We start from the raw sequence: 20,742 nt of genomic DNA, 5'->3' as shown, positions 1-20,742 counted from the left end.
AAGTCCACTATTACAATAACTCTTCTTTGTGTCATTACGTTTAATTATACCATGCCATAGTAAATGTGGACCATCACCTTTGTTCTACAACTGTCTAACAAGGGTACTAGACTAGCCTTTCGTCTTCAATAATAATAAGTTTCGAGAGGATCGGTTCAACTTTATTTTAAGGGGCAAAGAGTTTATTCAGAAATCCTAATAGTAAAGATTACGACGGACCCAACCCTGCGGGTATTTTCTAATGATTAGCTTGCGCATCTCGTCAAACAGCAGTATTAAGCAGGCGAACGGGAGGGCCGATACCCAGTAAATGGCTATAAATTATGATTATTTGAATATGCCATGGAAAAAACAGCCGTATTAGAGACGTTTAAGGGAGTAAGTTCGAAAAGCAACAGACATCCCGGGTGCATAAGTGAGCAGGATAATCAAAGTTGTTTCAAAGATTAAGGCTATAATCAGATGTTTGTTTCTATTATAAAACGATATAGTAACATGGAATGTTGCTTAGAAAGGTATTCTTAGCAGTTAAAAACCTCATGCCCTGGTGAAGGATCGACAACATCCGTGTTTTACAAATAATAAGGTCTGCCCATTGCACCTAAAGCACCACCACCCAACAAAAATGAACACAAGCAGAAGCGGCGGAGTCGCGGCAACATTTACTCGTCTAGCTGCCAGAAAATCACAACTAGACTAGTAACTTGCCTGAACAATAGCAAGCAAGAAAGCAGTCTGAGCCATCGATTCGAGATTCTTGCGACTTTCGTAGGTCCACTCTTGGCCATAAGAATCCCTCAGGTTATTGATATTTCTGTTATCCCACTGTTCTCTCAGGCCTTTCAGATGCTTCGGTCTGCGGGTCCGTAGAGGTAATAGAAGTCATACAAGTGCTATGGCGATGAATGGCGTGCTTACAAAAAGCCGTGGTCGCCCATCACAATGAGGTAGTTAAAAAAGCCAGCACACGCCTGGAGCACCCCAATTTGGAGGTAAGTGATTTGCAATAACTTGTTATTCACGAGTTTGTCCTTCTTGGAATCCCGCGGCCTCCGCTTCATTATATCTGACTCAGCGCTTTCGTAGGCCAGAGATATGGCGGGGTACATGTCAGTACCAAGGTCGATGCAGAGAATCATTATTGTGCTTCCCAGCAGTAGTAAGTTATAGATGAATGTATAAAACGATGCAGAGCACACCTTTACCTCAAAGGCAGTGGTATATTAAGTAACACATTAACCAAAAAAGGCGTCAGCTCAGGAATATTCGAGGTCAATGTGTATGCGATGGATTTCTTAATGTTGTCAAATATAAGCCGGCCTTCTTCTACACCTTTAACTATGGAAGAAAAATCATCGTCCAACAGGATCATATCTGCCGCTGACTTGGATACATCTGTACCGGCAATCCCTTATAGTGTGTATATAGAGTATTCGTTAGTAATTTGTGGCGTCAACGCCATCATAAATAGTTCAACCCATAGCAACGCCGATGTCGGCCTGGCGCAGAGCGGGAGAATCGTTGACACCGTCACCTGCCGGAAGCTCATTAATGCAAACAGCGCGACAAGATACAGAGGAAATACCGGTCACAGCAACTACGTTGCCAACGTTCTGGACCGCTTCTACAATGACCAACTTCTGTTGTGGCGAAGTCCTACTTAGAAACACCTTACTAGTTTATAAAATAAAACTGCGCGTCTTTCACCGCCAGAACCTTGCAAACACAATCTGGTCGTAATCCCGTATAATATTCTGCACCTCTTCCTCATCCATTTCCTTAAGCTTCTGCCCGCTTACCACTATGGCCTTGGCCTCGCCTGGTTCCACCTGGCTCTCCGATATGCCTGTAAAGCCGAGATTGGGATCAGTGCTTAGACACTAAGTTGGTAACGGACCTTTTCGTGCGGCTAACTCGTCGACGGTTTCATCTCGAATAATATTTACGGATCGGGCTATCGCCTTAGCGGTGAGAGGATGATCGCCAGTAACCTTGAAAAGCCGATAAAACTTCTTGACACAATTTTATATTAATAAAGCCACCATAATAACACGTATGCCAGCACTCTGACACGCCTTGACAGAGGACGGGACGGCTGGCCTGGGTGGGTCGATCAAGGCATATAGCCCGGCAAAAACTAGAAGCAAACAATGCATTGATAATATATGCATTGAGTAGGCAAGCAGACGTATCCCGACCGTACCCAAACCCTCGCAGGGAAAGTTGGGTTTCTCGGAGTCAAACTGAAAGCCCGGAGGATAGTGACTTGTGTCCAGGTTGTGATATGCAAAGCCCAGCACTCTTTCGCCAAGGCCACCCAATTCTTTGTAAGCTTTTTCAAAATGTTCTTTGTAGGTATCATCGAGCGGCGCCTCCTCATCACACACGAGTATTTTACTGCAGCGGGCAAGGACGCGTTCCGGAGCTCCCTTACCAAAATGGTCAGCCACCAATAAAAAATTTTCACTTCAAAGAGCCAAGTCAAACCTTCATGTAGACAACAAACCGCCCGCCCTCATCTCGCTGCTCGCACACCGTCACGGCATATCTGGCGAAGCATTGATAACAGCTTCCAATAAGTAACACAGAACAGAACGCAGACTTATTAGTAGAATTAAAGGGGATCTCTGCAACTTTAGGGTTGTCTTTTCTGGCGTCGGAGATGGGCCGAATTTGCTGGCAAAACTTAATCAGAGCAGATTCAGAGGCATCGCCTTAACGTTTGGGTAGTGTGTGTGTGACGGCATAGATAAGCAAAGCGAAGGTATCAAAGAGCGCATGATGCCAAAGTACCGCTCGTCCTCCACTCGCTAAGGGGCTTACTCTGGTCTGTCTCCTCAAAAGTAGCTCGTGAGTTCAGCGTGGCTATGCTGTACAGCATTTTAAAGGAATTATGTTCCTTTTGAAAACAGTCTTCAACGGCCGGATCCACTGCCCAGACTCGAAGATCGTACCTAGAAATGTTACAGTAGGCACAAGAAAGAGTGAAATTGCCGAGTAACCACGTGAATACCAAAGATGGTTGACGGTCATGCGATTCTGAGTCAGTGTTCCTGCAGAAATTGAGGCGATAAGATGAAGAAAAAGAGGTTCGCGTTAGAAAAGCAACCAGTCTTATCGGAGCAGATACACGAGGTGGAGCCTAAAGTTTCGACGGCCTCCAAGTTCTTTACAATCACATTGTTCTTCGCCATTTTTCTTGCAGTTAAAGTCAGTGAGACCGTGACCGTGGCGAGGAGACCTGAACTGATAGGTTAGCAGCTATGCTAGGCCCGCTGCGTGGGGCTAACTATGACAGAAAAGGACCTTCCGGGACATTGGCCACAATGATACCAATTAAAAACACGAGGGCCTGCAAAAACCTAGAAAAGAAGTTGGTCCTAAGGAGGCGCTGCAGGGGTTGGAGGCTCCCGCTAAGCTTACTGTTGCTTCTGAACGGTCATGGCCAGAGTGAAGAAGATGGCGCCCAGGAACAAGGCGAGCCCGGTAATGAGGTGGATAAAGTGCCGAATTTCCTTGCGGATGGGCGTTTCTTTTTTCTTTGTCTTTCCTACTAAACGGGCAATTTTCCCTATAAACGTGTCGTCTCCCGTTCGAAGCACAATTGCAGTACACGTGCCTTATAAAAAAACAGTAAACAGTTTTATCCTTGGGCACCAAGAACGGGGGAGACACCTTCAACAGCATTGGTTGAATAAAAAGCAAGATTCTTAGTTTCCATTGGGTTGTCGTCTGTGCACTCTGGGGACCGGCTGAGTGCCTCCGCCTCCCCTTATAAGGCTTAAGTTTGAGAATAACAATTAAAAGGCGAGATCCGTTTAACCAGTCAAAGAAGAGTTGTCCACTTTAAAGCTGGAGGCAGTGATGATACGGATGTCCGCGGGGACTACATTACCTGTAGAAGGTCGAAATAATTACGAAGCGTGAATGGATAAGCAAGAACGACTTGCCATAAGTCACGGTAATTATGTCGCCGACCACTAAAAAATCCGCATCCACCTCAGACCACTTGCCATCCCTCAAGACGTGCGACCGTTGTGGTTGCATCTTCAAAAAGCCTAAAGGACGTGCAGTATGTAGTAGCAGGGATGTACGTGTCTTATACTTTTCGAAACCTTTCATGACGGCATCCGACTTCGCCTCCTGGTAGTAAGAGAAGATAGAGGTGATGCAGACCACTGCAATCAAAACAACTCCCAAGTAGAGCTGTATAAATGACTCCCATTACAACCTGTTCTAGTGGTCGCTAAAATCGTTTAGAAACAACGTTGTCTCTAGGGGCACCGCTATCGCGAGAGTAATCGATGATATAGGCAATAATGGCTAACACTCCGCCTGTTTAAGAAAGCTGTCGGCGGTGGGCAACTTATAAGCAACAGAACAGTAACCAATCCACAGAAGCATTGAAAAGCCTCCAAACAAAGTAAGTAAAAACTTAATAACGGCAGGAGTTTGTTTCTGAGGAGTAAGTCGGTTAGGTTTTTCATCAGCCATCTTCTCAGCGATCGCAGATGGCAATCCTGTTTAAAAAAAGTGAGTAGAGTCTTTTAACCTTTAGTATATGCAGGCACTTCACCAGTTTCAACGTTGGTATTATAACGAGAGTAAAGTTCCTCCAGAGGGACTAAATGTTCATCCTATGAAAAATATTTAAACATAGAAAACTCATATAATAAACAAGCAACCATATTTAATTCTTCTTTTAAATCCGCTACGTTGTCCTTGGCCGACTTGCCTTGCTTCAAACGTTTTCTGTTTTCAGCCACTTTTGCTGAGACCTCGACTGCTACGGAGACAGCTGTGTTACGAGCATCGTCCTACAACACTTGAAAGTTTATAAAGTAAATTAAAAAAGTGTTAAAAATATAACCGCTCCTAATATTTGACTCCCTTTACGAGTCGTGCCTTCCGATTGCGAATAAATACTTCCACGTATCATAATTAATCACTAACAAAAAAATTAAATTTTAACATACGATAAAAATTTTTTTTACATAGGACTCCAACGATATTAATTCTCAAAAAATTTAAAGTACTATGTAGTATAAAGACTATAATATCAAAGTAATATATATAGTTTAAAAATGAACCGAATGTAAACAGATAAAAAAAATATTTGATTAGCAAAATAAGTGCAAGTAAAGAAAAAGGTTTGATAAAAAAATCATGTTTGCCTCTTTCTTACAAGGCCGCTTACTATCAGTTGTTGCGCTAAAGAGAAAATTTAAGCAATAAAGGATGGAAATCCAAAATGTCGTATAACCTGCGCTCTTTTAAGTAGTTTGAATAAGACGTCATATTAGATACCTTATAGTAAACCAATCATGGACGTTAAACTTATTTAATTCAGGCTAACAACTCAATAAACAAACGGTTAAATCTTAGCTGGTAGTTTAGTTAATGAAAGAGTAAATAAACTAATAAGGTTACATTGCGTAAGTAAAGATCAAAGTTTGGAGTAATACTTTTTCTTTATATTACAGATAAAAAAATAATACGATTAAACAATTGTTAATTATAAATCTTTTTTTTCTCCTTTTTAATAAAAAATTGTATATATTAACGTTTTAATATATATAAAAGTACTATCAATAACAAAAGAAAGAATAAGCCCAAATAACTTAAATTTACTATGCAATATTTTTATCATTTCATTTATAGTCTTAAATACAATACAAAATTTATCATAAAAAACTTGCGTACCTTTATAAGTGCTTTTGGAAGGTTGTTGCCTATGTTAACCTGGTAAAAAAAATTAGGACTTGGCTAGAGAGCATGAGTTAAAAGTAGTGCAATATACAAATCCTTTCTTATAATGTGACTAAAATCATCAAGTTTATAAAGCAAGCACTCTTCCAATCTAGCATGTTACCTTATAAATCTTATTTACCTTATTTATCCTTAAAGTTAACTTAAGCTATCTTCAAATTCACGATATTTACACCACGCGAATGAGGGGGTTTTAACCAGCGGTTCCCGGCCGGTGGTTCATGAGATATCAAAACGTAGGCCGCGAATTCATCAGAAAAATAACTAAATAATGAGGAATAACGTTAAGTTCAAATATAAGCTGTTGAAATTAGCGTTGAGCCGAGAATTGAGCAGAAAACACAAATATCATTTGAACGTCTGTTTTAGAAGTACGAGCGTAAATTTCCAGAAAACATTTAAATGCTAACCCCCAAGAAGAGCTCGTGGCCAGGGAAAGGTCTGCACATGTAACATTTTTATTTTTTAGGAAATGGCACAGCCGAAGAGAAATTATGACAAGGATAGTGATGACTTTGGATTCACCTTGATTGAAGTCAACCAAGAAGCGTGACCTCAGTTTGTGCTATATGCCACCGTTCTCTGCAATGATGCGTTTTATACCCGCAAAGCTGGCATGAAATTTAATAAACATTCATCCTAATTTAACTAATTATCCGCCAGAATTTTCCGCTGGAAATTCGAGAACCTAAAAAAATGAAGCTGGGCACAAGATTTTTCATCTCAAGTGCATCGTCTGCTCTTTCTCAAAATTGCGCAATTAAGCGTAAAATTAAAAATCCACATACCATTGGCAAAACTTTAGTAAAGCTTGTCTGCTAAATGCGGTGAAAGAAGTTTTAGGTGAGCAGGTCTAAATGAATTTTAAGAAATTCCCCTATCGAACAAAACGCTAAAAGTGCGAAATGCAAAATTGTCGTAAGATATAACAGCTTAAATACACGAAATCATCAACCGGGATCGAAAGTTGTCGTTCGTAACTCCGCGGTTAAGAGCATTGGCGGCGTACTCAAGGTCATGGGTTCCATTCCCACGACACGACACTCTTTTTCGGTCTTTAAAGGCCGCGTATTTAACCTTGCCCTCATCATTTTCTAATAAGATACTGAAGAACAACTTTTGATGATAGTTAAAAATTCAACTTATATGGTCTTACAGGGCGACGAAATGTACCGAGCTTACACAGTGTGGCCTATTTTTGGTCTTTGTTCGATTTATGAACGAGCATACCCAATTAAAGAGAAACTATTAATAAGAGAGAACTTCAAACTACATCTGGAACGGATGTAATGAAAATAATAACCGATTATTACGACAAATTCGTTATTCTATGGAAATGTAGTTGACTTCTGAACGAATGGAGCGCTCGCTAGGATCACTCTCCTGCCTAGCAACGTTGGTGAAAGAAAAAAATTGGAGAATAGCGACAACACAATGCAAAATTCATCAACAAGCACTGGCATTAAAAACGTTGCTGGGGATAACATTGGTGAATGCACTCAAAAACAGTGCTCTTGTTACGCGTATTTTTAAAATTTTACTTTGATATAGACTCCGAAAACGAAACACTACTTTCCATATGGAGGTTTGAAGACTGTCCAAAGGAAATATGCTAAGAAGGTTATATGAGCAGTGGGAAGAGCTAAGCGTTTTTTCAATTGAAAAAGGATTTTTTGTAATCCAAAATTCGAGATACGGCTGACCTATCTTGTGTACATTTCCAAACACACAAACTTAGTTGCAGCTATAAGATTCGAGCAATACGAAACTGGAAGGTAGCGCAAACACCTTCGGGTTCGAAGACAAACTTTTCGCGATTATTTGAAAACTCGAACTGTGGATAGGAAAAATTGAAGCAACAAATTATTTGGCGTTTCCAACGCTCAAGGCTTTCATTGACGCCAAAGATCGCTCGCATATCACGGTCAAGTTCAATTAAATGTTATATATTACCTCCACGAACTTAAGGAGTTTACAAGGTACGTTCTAGAAATGCAACGATGTGGAGATGGAAGCTATCAAAAATTAATTCGAAACACTTTCTGTGTTAACAGAAGAGTCCCTAATGAAATCCAAGAAGTCGTCAAATTTTTTAGCAAAGACAAGGATACGTTCGAATTAGGCATTAACCTCGAAATGTTCTGGCGCAAAAAGCAATCTTATAAAACAAACTAAGCTTTGAGATAACGCTATGCTGTGTCTTGATATGTATTCGACAACTTTTTTGTGCAAGAGGATTTCTCAATCTGCTTCTCATCAAAGACAAGGAACGGTTGGACGCTACCGACGACATGCTTGCAGCTTTAAGCAGCAGTATTAGTCCCAGAATTTCGCAACGAGTAAATATAATGCAAGCGAAAAAATCTCATTAATTTTATTCACATAAAATGTTGCATTATTAAAACATGTATCCAATAATTAATAGACTAATTATTTCTAAATTAATGTATTTTTCATAAGGGAGTCAACCATACTTCACTTCTTTGAAACGGTGGTACGCTGTATTTTAAAGGTTGGGGGCCACTGGTTTTAAATGAGATGCATGAATAAATCTTTGATTGATAAAGAAGTTCCTTGGTGACAAAGTGTATGGCGGCTAATGTATTTTTGGCTGCACTAAGTTCAGTTAAACCTTATGAAAGAACCAAACCGATGCATAACAAATGAAATTAAAGTGAATTAACACGGTTTACATACGAGCCAAAATGAAAACATCAATTTACTTCGAAGGACTCTAGCTTATATATAAAAAAGGTGTACCTCATTCCCAAAATGTTAAATCCTTCATTGGATTAATCTTTAGAAAGACAAATGCTCTGCTCGTTATTCGTAGCTGTGAAAAGGGCATTATAGTTTATAATGCGCTCCATAGAACTAAAGACAGGTATCTTAAGCTATCTATAGAAATAAGGGACTGTAACACCAAGACAAATTTCTTTATTCTCCGCTGCGCTGACCAATCTTTAGTTTTTACGACAAAGCATGAACTCCCATCTCTTAATGACAAACTTATCATTAAATGAGCGTTTTATACGATGGAGTTTATAAATAAAATGGTTAAATTCTTTCACTTGTTGCAAGCATTTATTATAATAAGTTCATTAACTCATTTACTACTCATCGTAATATACCGTTAAAAGGTTGTTTGTCTACCGAAAACACTTCTTAAACAACCAAGCTAAGGACTGGAGTTTCTTTAGCTCACTCTCCCGCTTAGATAGAGTTGCAGAGCCTATGATTCTTTCAGGGCCCCTAAAATTTGTTGATGATATTACAGATTATCAGGTTGTTTTCCGGAAAAGCCATTATGTTGAGCAAAGACTCCAGTTCATAATTTTTTAAAGCAAATTGTCATTTTAGGCAAGTCTTTTGATTGCTTTAAATATTGTTTTATCGCAAAATTATCAGCATATAAGTAACATTCGCTTAAAAAAAAGTCTCATTAATTTTTTTTCTGCGCTTTCGTCTAAGTCTCGCCCGTACATCTTTAACTTATAAATATATATCTGTGAACAGTTAATTTCCAAAGGTTAAGGTTTAAATACCCTAACACATAGTACCCCTCAACAATTTGAGGTTAATGCAAAAACACAATTAATATTTTTATAACAAAAAATGCATCGTCTTCTTTTATTAAACTTTAAATAGCTTTGACATGTTACAAATGATTATTTACAAAATGATCTAGTGCGCATTCTGCTTTGTGCCTCGTGCAGGGCCCCCGGGTGTCCTTATTATGCCTGTCTAACGATCTTCTCCATACTTGTTGTTCTGGTGCACTACCTTTCTAGTAGTGCAAGTTTTATGAAATTTATTCAGTACAGAAACTATATACCATAATTTATTAATTTTCACTAACCCTGCGACGCTACTCATCGCTAGAGGCAGCCTCTCACAACCACCCATAGAAGAAATTAGTCTCTCGGGCCGCACCATTGGCTAGCTTACATATATATTTATACAACTTTGCCCTCCAAGTTATAAGCACTTAATATTTACATATCACACAAATTTTTGGAGTTCTGTGTCTATGTTAATGTCATCCCCCCTTCCACCCCCCTCCAACTTAAAATCCTCAACTTTTTTAATAAAATTTATGTTAACTTAATTTAGCTTATTTAAAGGATCGATTAACAATGCGAATTTCGCGAAGTGCCACGCCATACTATTTTGAAGAAGGAACAGATATAGGAAGACTTATTTTAACTTTAAACCTCTCTTCCTAAAAAGTTTAAAGGCCATGGCACCATTATAGGTGACAACCTAATTTTGAGGCTCTCATTAAATACTTGAATAAGAATTTTAATATACGATCCACGCTTCGTTTAAATGTGGTGCACTTGACCTTGATAAGTTAAACATCAAAAAGCTTTAAAAAAACCTTTAAGAATGTCTATAGGAGAATCTCGGTATATGAGACTTTCCAACATAAAATGTGTCACGGAAGTATGATCTTAAGTTTCTTTAAACACAACCTTTTGTATTTTTGTTAGCCACGTACGTCCATATTAAAACCCAGACAGCCCCATTGACTAAAAATTTGGAATGAATCCACTATATTACCGCACTAACACTATATATAGAGGCCACGGAATCGCTGCTCATCATTGCGTGGTTTTTAGTTTGCTTCAATTTAATTAAGTTTACCTCGGTATTCTGTTCAAATTTTGACGTTATAAGCACGGACTCTCTTTCAAACACTGATGATTACTAATACAAACTGACAAGGATCTTTACTATGGAGCATTGCCTTTGGATATTAAACTAGCCTTCACTGAACAAGGCAACATGACGTTTTCTTTCTGCTTAAGAAGTCAGCGATTGGAATAAGAGTAACTATGAGCAAATAACGAGGAATTTTTTAATCAAGACTTAAAGAGTTTAACAATAACTAGCTACTAAAGGCAAGGCTCTAGGAGCTTCCCATTGCAACAAAAAAAAAAGAAAGCTACTTGATTACCTTGTAGTCATAATACAGGAGCAGTGCACCATTAAAGTGATGACGAATATTCTAAGTTGATGATTTGTTTAAATGATCGTCCTAACCTATAGAAGCGGCCAAGAATATAAATATGACGTAATATCAACAGAACATTACTACAGCAACAACAATGAAACTCCTTACTTCATGCCAAAACAGGTATAACACAAAAGTCTGCGAGATAATAAACGCAAACAAAAGCGACAGTAGCGGAAATGTATTGGCCCCCATGACACAACAAAAAATACGTCACTAAATGCTTCAGATGCCACGGAATCCATCCGCCACAGCAATGCAAGTACAAATTCAAACAGTTCACCTATTATCAAAATATTGGGCAAACAGAGATGGCATACAGTTATTACAGATGTAACGCGCTACACAATTATGAATACTGAAAGCATAAAATTTCCTAGTGCACCTTTTGCCACAGCATAAAGCACATTAAATCAGCTTTTTGAAAGTAGAGAAGAAGCACAAATTTTAACAACACGTATGCCTCAGTACTTCAAGACAATAGAATCTACTAACTTTTGAAAGGAATCTAAAATCGACGTGCAATTTTTATGGTCTATAGTACATTAGTGTTCTCTTTAAAGTTAGACAGTTTGAGGTTGTAAATTCATTGTAGGTAATTATTAAGCCAAGCTCGGAGGTCTGTATTCTCCGTAATTAGACACTTTCATAGCTTCATTATAGCTTAAGAGAGAGGAAGACTCTATTATCATAGTGAGTTCGTCGTTTATGCTAGGTTCTTTTGTTCATACTCGTTTCCTCGATTCTTGGTCTCTATTATAATTAACATATTAGATAGACCAGTTTTCGATTTTTACGTCTGTGGTAGTCTAAGTTCGGTTTGGGGAAAAATGAATCTAAAATCGACCACGATACTAGCCATTATGCCTCTTTAAAATCAAACCCTTAACAATGCCCTTCTCTCTGGGATAAGGCTCAAGGCCTCTTACACTGACTGTTAAAACTGCTGTATATCCACTCACCATTAAGGACGAAAAACTAATATATGATGTTAAAGACGAAAACAACATCATAAACGCAATAAAAAGGGAAATATACACAAAAAAAGCAGAAAAACTTAACATATTTATAATGGCCGAGCTCTGTTCGACAGTTTATTTAAACACAAACTCCTGTCTATCGGTAAACTGGATAAAAGTTAATATACCACGACTTTCAACGCTATAACAGTCACAGTAAGTCCAATAACGGGCGCCTAGTGATGAGAGAGACGAGAAAAACGGTCTACAAAAACCAGACAAACTTTGCAAACATGAACGACGAGCACATAGCGACCAAGACAGCCCACTTGAACTTTAAAGTACTGATAAACCAACTACAAGTAACTTAAACATAGAATACCTGAACTACAGCCACGAAGGAACCACTGCTTTGACATTTGTATCGCCAGGAAATTAAAAAAGAAAAAGCTAAATAAGTCAATCAGGTCCCATAAACAGAAGGAATCTGGCGAACTGTTATACATCGATGCACTTCGGCAGGGCATAATCTCGAAACTTGGCAAACAATACGCTATTTAACAGATGCTAAATCTACAAAGATATTAATTCATCACCAGGGCCAAAGACCAAATTAAATGCGCCCTTTACTACTGGGTATCGGCACATAATAAGTACAAACTTAACAGATACGTTAACGACAAATATAAGCTATCAATCACAGAAGAGATTAGAGTCGAAAAACGGTATGTAACTTATTAACAAAGAGCTAAAACGGATTCAGAAAATTAAAATTATAGTAACAACCACTTTTAAATGTTGTCATCAGTATATACTCAGTTTAAAAACAATCTAGATTAGGATCTGAATACTAGGACGAGGAGATAACTTACGCAGTATTCATTATTAATCGACACTTCCGTAACAATGAAAATAAAACCCCTAATGACGTTTACGGTATTAAAGAGAGGAAATTGTACTTAGATCGGAGGGTTCCTTGAGATTGTTAGTTCGTTATTTTGTTCTACTAAAGTAGAACCTCTGTAAGCAACGCGCTAACAAACTAATTCTGTAGTTCATGCCTTCGACAAAATACTCAATCATAGACACAAAACTAAGACGCTACCAAACCTCAGCTAAACTGACGAATACAGAATCTTAAACTTAAATACGGAAATATTAAATCTAAAAACATGTGCGCTGTGAAAACACATACCCCGACAATCAAAGGTAACGTACTAACGGAGCAACGTCCTTAAGAAAAAAAGCACGGGTAATATAGTTTAACCACCAACACAAGGGTCTGAAGACGATAAAAAAGCCAACTCCGAAGATAACGAAAAAAACTGCTATTGGAAAAATTAAGAAAATTTGCATCTTCACAAATTTAAAAAAAAACTAAAACGGCCCGAATTCACTGAACCCCACATATAATAGACCAAGGCGACAAGATTTAAGAATTGGACACAAGTATAACATTTTCCAGATAAAGACACACCAAAAACAGTACACAAAATTTACACGATACCAAAAAAAAAGTCTTGAAACTAATCAAAGATAATAAATAACAACCAATATCTAGATGCATAAAAATTAACGACAAAAACTTCTCGGACATAGATTAAAGATATCCCAAGGAGAATAACTAAAAAAACAAAACGATAATAACGATTTTTATCCCTCAAGAATACCATACGGAACAAAAATATAAAAGAGGAGAACAAACACAGAAGGCCCATCAGATTTGAAATCACAACTTTAAAACGGAAACCTAAAGGCCCAGTAAACAACAATGGTCAGCAATTGAGTCGAAACAACTAGCAATCGAATATTCGCAGCAGAATGAATAACCGATTTAAGAATCTATAAAGGTTAAAACAAACGAAGTTTTTGAAAACGACACAGATATCAATATGGAAGTCGTTTGAGCTCACTACTTACCTATACAGAGGCTACGAAAAACCTGATTAAGAGGACTATAAAAAAGCCGCTATGCTTTAGCTGGAAAAAAAAAATATTAGTCATAAGGCGCAGCAGATTCACATTAACTCGTCGAGCTCAATTACTCCTGATTTAAAATATTACAACCACGTAGAAGTTACATAACAAACGCAATCATTATAAAGGTAGAAACTCTATGCCAGGAAATATATGCAAGAGAAAGGCATCGAATACCATGAAACATACTCTCCAGTTCTCGACTTATAATACACTTCGCACACTAATAATTATGGCACAGCTCAAAATTATGCCATGCTCTTAGCCGATATGAACCCAGCTTTCTTACACATAAAACTTGAAAATCCTGTCTACATTCATATATCCCAAGGCATGTATGTAATTAAGTATAAATTAGGCCCATGGCAAGGCTACTCATCTATTCAGCACTACCCAAAAGAAAGAAATATATGTGGACAGGGTAAAAGTTGCAATTGGTGGACTAAAAAATCAGCAAGGCTTTTTTATCGCAAGCTCACGTCATACGTACAGTCTCTCATCGACCGCTGCGTATTTTACTCTATCGATCGTGAAACAATAATTGAAACCTACATAAATGATTGTTTTCTATTCAGAGACCAATCTTACATAATAAACAAGTTCAGGAAGATTTCGAAGTAGTATCCATTGAACGTGACAAGGATTCTAGGCTCAGGCATTAAAGAGACTACTTGTGGAATTCTTATTATTCAAGCAATTTTATTAACCCAGTTAGGCGAAGCCTACGAGATAAAATCTAGTAAGTAAAGTAACTCGCCACTACTAACTAAAACTCAGCTCGAACCGCCAGATTTTTATGAAGCAAACAAACTATGCTCGTCTTACAAGAAGCCTTAGGTACATAGCCTTCACATGCACAGGCATCTTTTACCACCTCACAACTAGGGAGATTTTAACACAAGAATGACGTTACCATCTACAGCAGCAGTACGGATGCTCAGTCACCCAGTAAACACCGAAGAGCACTCCATACATAGAATAGGTAATCCCACGGCACCTTTTTATATACGATGCTGCTCATACTCATCTGGGACAGATACATTCGAGAGAAGGAAAACCATGGGACATATCATAAACAATAATAACGTAGTGACATGGAAGAGTAATTTAGACAGAAACAAAGAACACAAATATAAATGTCAAGCGGGATATGTGGCCCTAAGCATAATTACTACTGAGATAATTCCTTGAAAACTTAATTAAAAAAGTTTTTTTAGAATAAAAGGCTGAAGGGCTAATATACAGAGACAACGAGCCCGTTAGCAATATCATTAGAGGAAAAGCTCCTAATAGCAAGACTGCGCCAAGTAGGTATTATGTAAAGTAATAATTTAAAAAAAATTCCCTATATAAAACATCATATAATCACAACCGTTTAGCGGGCTTAATTAAATTATTATCACCCCGGAAACATAAACATATATTAACAACACTCAAGCTTCACCGAACATGAGCAAAGCTTCAGAAACGCTTTGAGACCACTGGCAGTTACTCGGTCCCCTTATTGTTTTCAAGAATGACTTATGTCTTCAATAGTATGTCTAATAAGTAAAGATCTAAGTGCTGTGGTCTAGAATGTGTCCTCAGCTTTATTTTGGTAGGATTCATTTGAGTTGCGAGCTACTAATACTATTTTTTTAAATCGTTTATAATTATATTTTCGTTTCAGCATTTAAACAGAAACTTAAGGCTTACAAGCTAGCACAGCCCTTTTAATTACCATAAACCGCGACCCTTTGCTGATTTTTAACCTTTGATGGAGTGAAGATTCCGTAGTTTTCTTAAGCGAAAGCTTTGGGAGTCGTCATTGACAACAAATTTTCCCTGGCCGCCCCACGGGGACTATGTAGTGACGACGATGGGCAAGGATAATAAGAAGGCAACGAAAAAAAGGCAAAAGAGGAATAAAAGGGGAGACAATAAATGAGGAGAAAACGTCTTACCCTTTAATTACTTTTAACCTATATATATATATATATACTTTACAAAATTAAAAAATAATAATGCAAAATTCCAAGTTTAACCCTATGTTTAAATGATATGGCGATTGAGTAAATTTTAAACTTTAAAATATTGGTTGGTGAGAGGTTAATTTTTGAAATTTTTATAGTATAACCCTGTATTACACAATCCTCAGCTTATTTAAAAATTTTGAATGTTCAGTTTGTCGTGTTTCTGTTTTGAAAGTGGTTTTGTAAATATAATAGCAGTATTTTGCTCTGAATTTATATGAGCATGTTAGTTTTTTTGATTTACAGCTTGTTTGACAAAGTGAAAAGCAATATCAATTTAGCGTATTCCCTATGGAGAAGACGATCCTTTAACAATGTTAACTACAGCTCATTAGCTGCATGTACACGCACTAAAAGTGAGGAATTGGAATTAATTCACTTAATAAGTTTTTTAATGAAAGTAGTACTTGCAATAGCACTACTTAAAGCTATATATTCCGCTTCGCAAGAGGATTTATGTAGGTTGTTCTATCGATCTTAGTCTTCCAGGTAACGGGGTTTCCATTCATAAATATAATACATCCCTTTGTGGTACGATAATCTTAACTATCTGCCAGGATGCATCAAAATAGAAGGCGAGGACAATATTATCATTCATATTTCCGTTACTTCAATGTCTTCTGTGCAAATAATAAGTGATCATTACCAGTGTTCTGTAGAAATCTCACAATAAGAGTAGTCACGTATGATGTATCGCCTTGTATATCACGATACTTTTATAGAACCCACAAGACTGTTACACAAGGTTGTTCTATTGCTCGTTGATGAGGCATCGTTTTGGTAGTTAGAGTTTTATATTTCTAAGAAATAGGAATTTATATTGTATTTATATGGCAGTTGTTCAATTATTTAGGATTGGTCGAGCGAAAATTGTATCATCTGTATCTGTTAAATTTGTATATAATCCCAAAATTTTATTACTTGTGGCGACTCCTTAAACTCATATTCGCCCCTCATCTTTTCTAAAAATCTTTGTGCGTCACCCAAAATTATAAAGCCATCCTCGTATATGCCAACTATGGTATCGAAAAAAATTTCCCAATAAATATGCAATCAAGTATACTTCGCATGTAACCCAAATTTAAGTAATCGTTTTAATAGATCTTTGTAAAATAATCTTGTAGACCTCAATAATCCATAGCTTGCAACTAATTTCAAAGATACCCTTTTTCTTCTTGTAAAATGGTCGAGCAGTGGTTATCTTTGTTCAGTAGATAGTAAGTTTTAAATTAAATACACACTGTGCATATAAACATAAACTTGCTTGTCTAATTTTGTGTATGAAAGTCGTAGCAATATCTGCAAGATGTAATGGCTTTTTTTAAATTTTGCAATATTTAACAACAATCAAAAAGTTTTTTTTAGAAAGTACGGGGGAGGGAACTACATTAAAAACAATACCTTCCCTTTGCTGCTATCACTAGCTGTTCGCTTTGCTTTGTAGAGATTACTTGTTTTTTTATATGATGAAGTAAGTAGTAGGTATTTCCTGTTTCACTAGCTTCAGAAATTTTTTTATTTTTAGAGCCATCATATATGTGCAAAGAGGAGAGTACTTTAGGGGCAGACTCCATGTATTTCCTCTTGCCCTCTGTATTCATTGCCTCCTTAAAGGTTAAATATATGCTACAAAACAATGAATTGTTATTTTTGTTCTTTTTAATTGTAGATTTTTGTTCTTTATCAGAAATTTGATGAGTTCTTTTATACTTATTCTCTACTTCTAGAGCGGGAATTTGTTCAATAAATAAGGGTTCGTAATCAGACAAATAATAGGACTTATAACCAGAATTGATTTGCAAATTTTCGTCAGACTTTAGTAAACTACTCTTGCAGCGGTCACCGTTTTTTTGGGTGTGATTTAGTCTTTATTTGCCCTGAATCTTCTTTTTAGTTTAGTTTTAATCGTTGTTTCTTATTTTTAGATGAATCTGTTGTAATTGTTGTATTTTGAGTGAATTGTGCACCATTGGGGATTTTCTGATTGTTTAATCAGTTTATTATTATCGTTGATAAGTAAGTCATCGTGCATGTTTTTACTGATTTGTGGTTTTAGTGAGTGTGTATTTTTCATGTCCATTTTTAACTTGATCAGTAATACTATTTTTATTTATAATAGTGGACGGTAATACGTCACTTGTGTCTTGTAAATATTTAGCATTGGCTTATCATGATTTGTAATTAGGTTAAAGTCTAAAGTGTTGGAGGTATTTTGACTCCACTTAAATCAATTGGTAGCGATATTTTCTTTATCAGTAAAGTAGAATTTTTATAATGGTCTAAGGTAATATTGGGTAAAGGTGGTGCCGTGATGTAAAGCCTTCTGTCGATTCCGCTGACCCTTTCTAAATGTGATGAAGATAAGTTGGTAAGGTTTCTGTCAATTATTTCATTTCTGTTATTCGGAAAAATTCTCTACATCTCTAGAACGGACGACTTTATTGGTGTTTGTAGGGTGTATTCATCTGTTTCGAGAGAATATTGCCAGTATTTGCTCTATTTTGGGATTTCCCGTTTATATTCTGAATCATAAAAGTAAGCGATGCAATCGAGAAGCATATAAGTTTTAATGTCTCGTGATTGTAATCCATAAATCTGGTTTGGTGTGAATACATTGTCATTTTAACGGCTGTAGTTGGTAATGAAGTCGGCATCTCATATAGCTTCGCTCCAATATTTCAATGGTACTTTGGTTGCTGTTAAGATGCGTCAGGTCATATTACAAATTGTTTGAATGCTACGTTCACTATGCATAACTGAGGAGTATCCTTAAAGACTGGTATGTAGAATACCTTCTCGTCTTAAGAAAGCCTTTAAAGTTTCGTCTACATATTCACTCCTTTATCGGTTCTTAGTTTTCTCAATAGTGTTATTAACGTGGTCAAATTGACCTGTTTGTTTTTTTTATATGCTTGTTATGGCATATATTCTAGTCAACAAATTTGTCTTTTCTTTCGTCTTTATTTTTAGTGAAAACTGCTATGTTTAGTATTAGCCTCGTTCCAATAAGAACAAACTGGTAGCTATCAAAAGAAGGTAAATCCTATTGGAAAGTATCCAATACAAAAGTTGACCAGGTAATCTATTGCATTGGGGACAACTAATTTTGCTTACTTTTTATTTATTCATTATACATTTGAGATATATTTCGCACTGACGGATCTTAAAGAGTTTAACTTACGGGGCCGTGTTTTTAAGATATAGCTAACTTGTACTGTTCTAAGAATGTCTCGTTGTTCTGGTCAAGGATCTGAGGACATAAAGCCTTTGAGCCTAGAGGTTTTTTAATAGAAGGTGTATACATCCAACTTTTTAGAGATCCTTCTGCAACTAATATTTTTTTCTTTTAATCGTAACAGCTTCAAGTCAAATTTTGTAGTGTACATTCTCCTTTAATTATCATACTGAATTTAGATTATGAAAGAAAGAAGGGCTTAGACTACGTTGCCCTTATGTTGAACTTATAAATAAGCAGCTTGGTAAGATTTTAAGTTTTCTTTTATTGTTTTAATGGAAGGCTTTTTTAAAATACATATCTTCTACCAAATCTTATCTTTGATAAAATTTGAATCCGACGCAGAGTCAATACTAAATTCCGATTAGGGTTTTTAGGGAATATCGAAATTGACACGGCTTCTGGGCTTTTTTTGATAAAGGCGCTTAGGCAATGTGCCCTATCTTGCCACAAAAGGTTCAACGAGTTTTTAAAAGAGAGCAATTACTTCGTAAATATTACAACCCTTACATATGAAATTAGAAGAAACATTAATGGTTGAATTTTTTCTGTCCCGTGAGGTGACGTTACCATAAGTTGTTGTTTTCAAAGATGTAGATGCGGTTCCTTCTTCTTATTTTCTAGTCTCCGCTTATAATAACAAAGCATAATATAGTTCAATTCGTTCGAATCGGTGTAAAGTTGCTCTAGTGATATCTTGTCGTACTTATATTAGCTCCACACTGTAAATTAGAGCAATAGTTTAAAGTAATCGCGAATTTTAGAGATAAAAGGGGTTAATTCTTTTACAGTACAATGCTCCTGAATTTCTCGGGCTAAGTGATTAAGTCTGTTAGCATATTGTGGAATAGACTCTTCTTCTCCTTTTGAAGTAATACAAAGTCTTGCATTTTTACCAATGAAGCAGCAATTGATCTAGGCCAAAAGTATTTTTTCACGCTTCAAGGTCTGTTTCAGGCTGTAATATCTATATTGCCTTTTTGCTTTTTATGTCATCATGTACGCTACTCATAACTATTTGAATGCCTGTGACAGATTTACGAGTTTTTCATGTGAACTTATTTCTTTTTCTCCTATTTTCTCAATTATAAAGAATAAGTCATGTATGTCATGGCAGGGCAAGGTCAGTTTGATATCCATTAGCCATTACAAGGTTGTGAAAACCCCCGGAGCCTTTGAGTATTCCAGGTGGTAGAACCTGCTAGATGATTTTGCATGCTTTTTACTCAGTGTATTAAAGAGGTAGAAGAATGAGTTAAATGAATGAAGGCGCAAAAAGATTGAAAAGGATGAAACTTAGTAGGTAATAAAAGAAAAATAGAAATAATGAGGAACTTTTTGAAATGCGCGAAAGAGTAGAAAAAGAGAAAAATTGAAAGGCAATATTCTCAAGTAAAATATAAAAAAAAAAAGAATGGAATAGGAGATAAAATAAGAAAAAGAAAAAAAAAAAGCAAATTTCGTGCTTATAACGTAATAAGAAGGCAAGCGAAAAAAAGCAAAAGAAGAACAAAGGTAAAGATAATAAAATGAGGATAACCTCATCCATTTGTTTATTTGTTTATTAATGACAATTCCTAGCGCTCAACCGAGTTAAAAAATTCGAACACTCGAGCTCTCAATCAGGAGTGACCGCAGATTATATTGCAAATAGCATCAGGGGTCATTATTTCTTTACATAAACAAAAAAGAAACTGGAGTTTAAGCGCGGCGCGTGGCAGCAATAACTTACCCCGCCCCACGGCTCGTAGATAAGTTCGCTCAACAGCGGGC

At 36.7% G+C, this 20,742-nt stretch overlaps 1 protein-coding gene and 1 long non-coding RNA gene across 2 annotated transcripts; one reads left to right on the top strand and one right to left on the bottom strand.

Moving 5' to 3' along the window:
* Nucleotides 1-176: 176 nt before the first annotated feature.
* Nucleotides 177-5,743, bottom strand: LOC135121235 (sodium/potassium-transporting ATPase subunit alpha-2-like). The gene is made up of 29 exons (XM_064045547.1): nucleotides 5,704-5,743; nucleotides 4,871-4,948; nucleotides 4,686-4,817; nucleotides 4,577-4,637; nucleotides 4,389-4,520; nucleotides 4,268-4,335; nucleotides 4,116-4,206; nucleotides 3,951-4,058; nucleotides 3,824-3,895; nucleotides 3,676-3,771; nucleotides 3,424-3,619; nucleotides 3,307-3,362; nucleotides 3,110-3,241; nucleotides 3,014-3,053; nucleotides 2,794-2,954; nucleotides 2,603-2,714; nucleotides 2,488-2,548; nucleotides 2,204-2,429; nucleotides 2,043-2,137; nucleotides 1,898-1,991; nucleotides 1,717-1,846; nucleotides 1,586-1,656; nucleotides 1,478-1,534; nucleotides 1,206-1,410; nucleotides 919-1,146; nucleotides 709-856; nucleotides 537-601; nucleotides 369-472; nucleotides 177-314 (listed from the first exon to the last, which is right to left on the bottom strand). Exons 2-29 carry the CDS (start codon nucleotides 4,937-4,939, stop codon nucleotides 196-198), a joined length of 3,129 nt encoding a protein of 1,042 aa, XP_063901617.1. The 5' UTR covers nucleotides 4,940-4,948; nucleotides 5,704-5,743; the 3' UTR covers nucleotides 177-195.
* Nucleotides 5,744-18,394: 12,651 nt separating this feature from the next.
* LOC135121222 (uncharacterized) lies at nucleotides 18,395-20,374 on the top strand. The gene is made up of 7 exons (XR_010278894.1): nucleotides 18,395-18,581; nucleotides 18,705-18,811; nucleotides 18,876-19,028; nucleotides 19,094-19,213; nucleotides 19,338-19,425; nucleotides 19,492-20,157; nucleotides 20,210-20,374. It is a non-coding gene; the product is annotated as an uncharacterized LOC135121222 (long non-coding RNA).
* Nucleotides 20,375-20,742: the final 368 nt, after the last annotated feature.

Source organism: Zophobas morio, unplaced genomic scaffold, assembly GCF_036711695.1.
Source record: "Zophobas morio isolate AGI-343-1 ecotype UQ-CSIRO unplaced genomic scaffold, CSIRO_AGI_Zmor_V1 ptg000532l, whole genome shotgun sequence".
Taxonomy (NCBI): Eukaryota; Metazoa; Arthropoda; class Insecta; order Coleoptera; family Tenebrionidae; genus Zophobas; species Zophobas morio.
Note: the sequence above shows the minus strand (reverse complement) of the source record. Positions and strands in the feature narration are given on the sequence as shown.

What these genes read in the sequence shown, in the direction of transcription:
- LOC135121235 (XM_064045547.1), bottom strand. Translation starts at nt 4,939, where the DNA reads ATGATACGTGGAAGTATTTATTCGCAATCGGAAGGCACGACTCGTAAA. An exon ending in ATGACCGTTCAGAAGCAACA is followed by an intron (nt 3,363 to 3,423) that starts GTAAGCTTAGCG and finishes CTTCTTTTCTAG; the next exon opens with GTTTTTGCAGGCCCTCGTGT. An exon ending in GACCAGATTGTGTTTGCAAG is followed by an intron (nt 1,657 to 1,716) that starts GTTCTGGCGGTG and finishes GTTTCTAAGTAG; the next exon opens with GACTTCGCCACAACAGAAGT.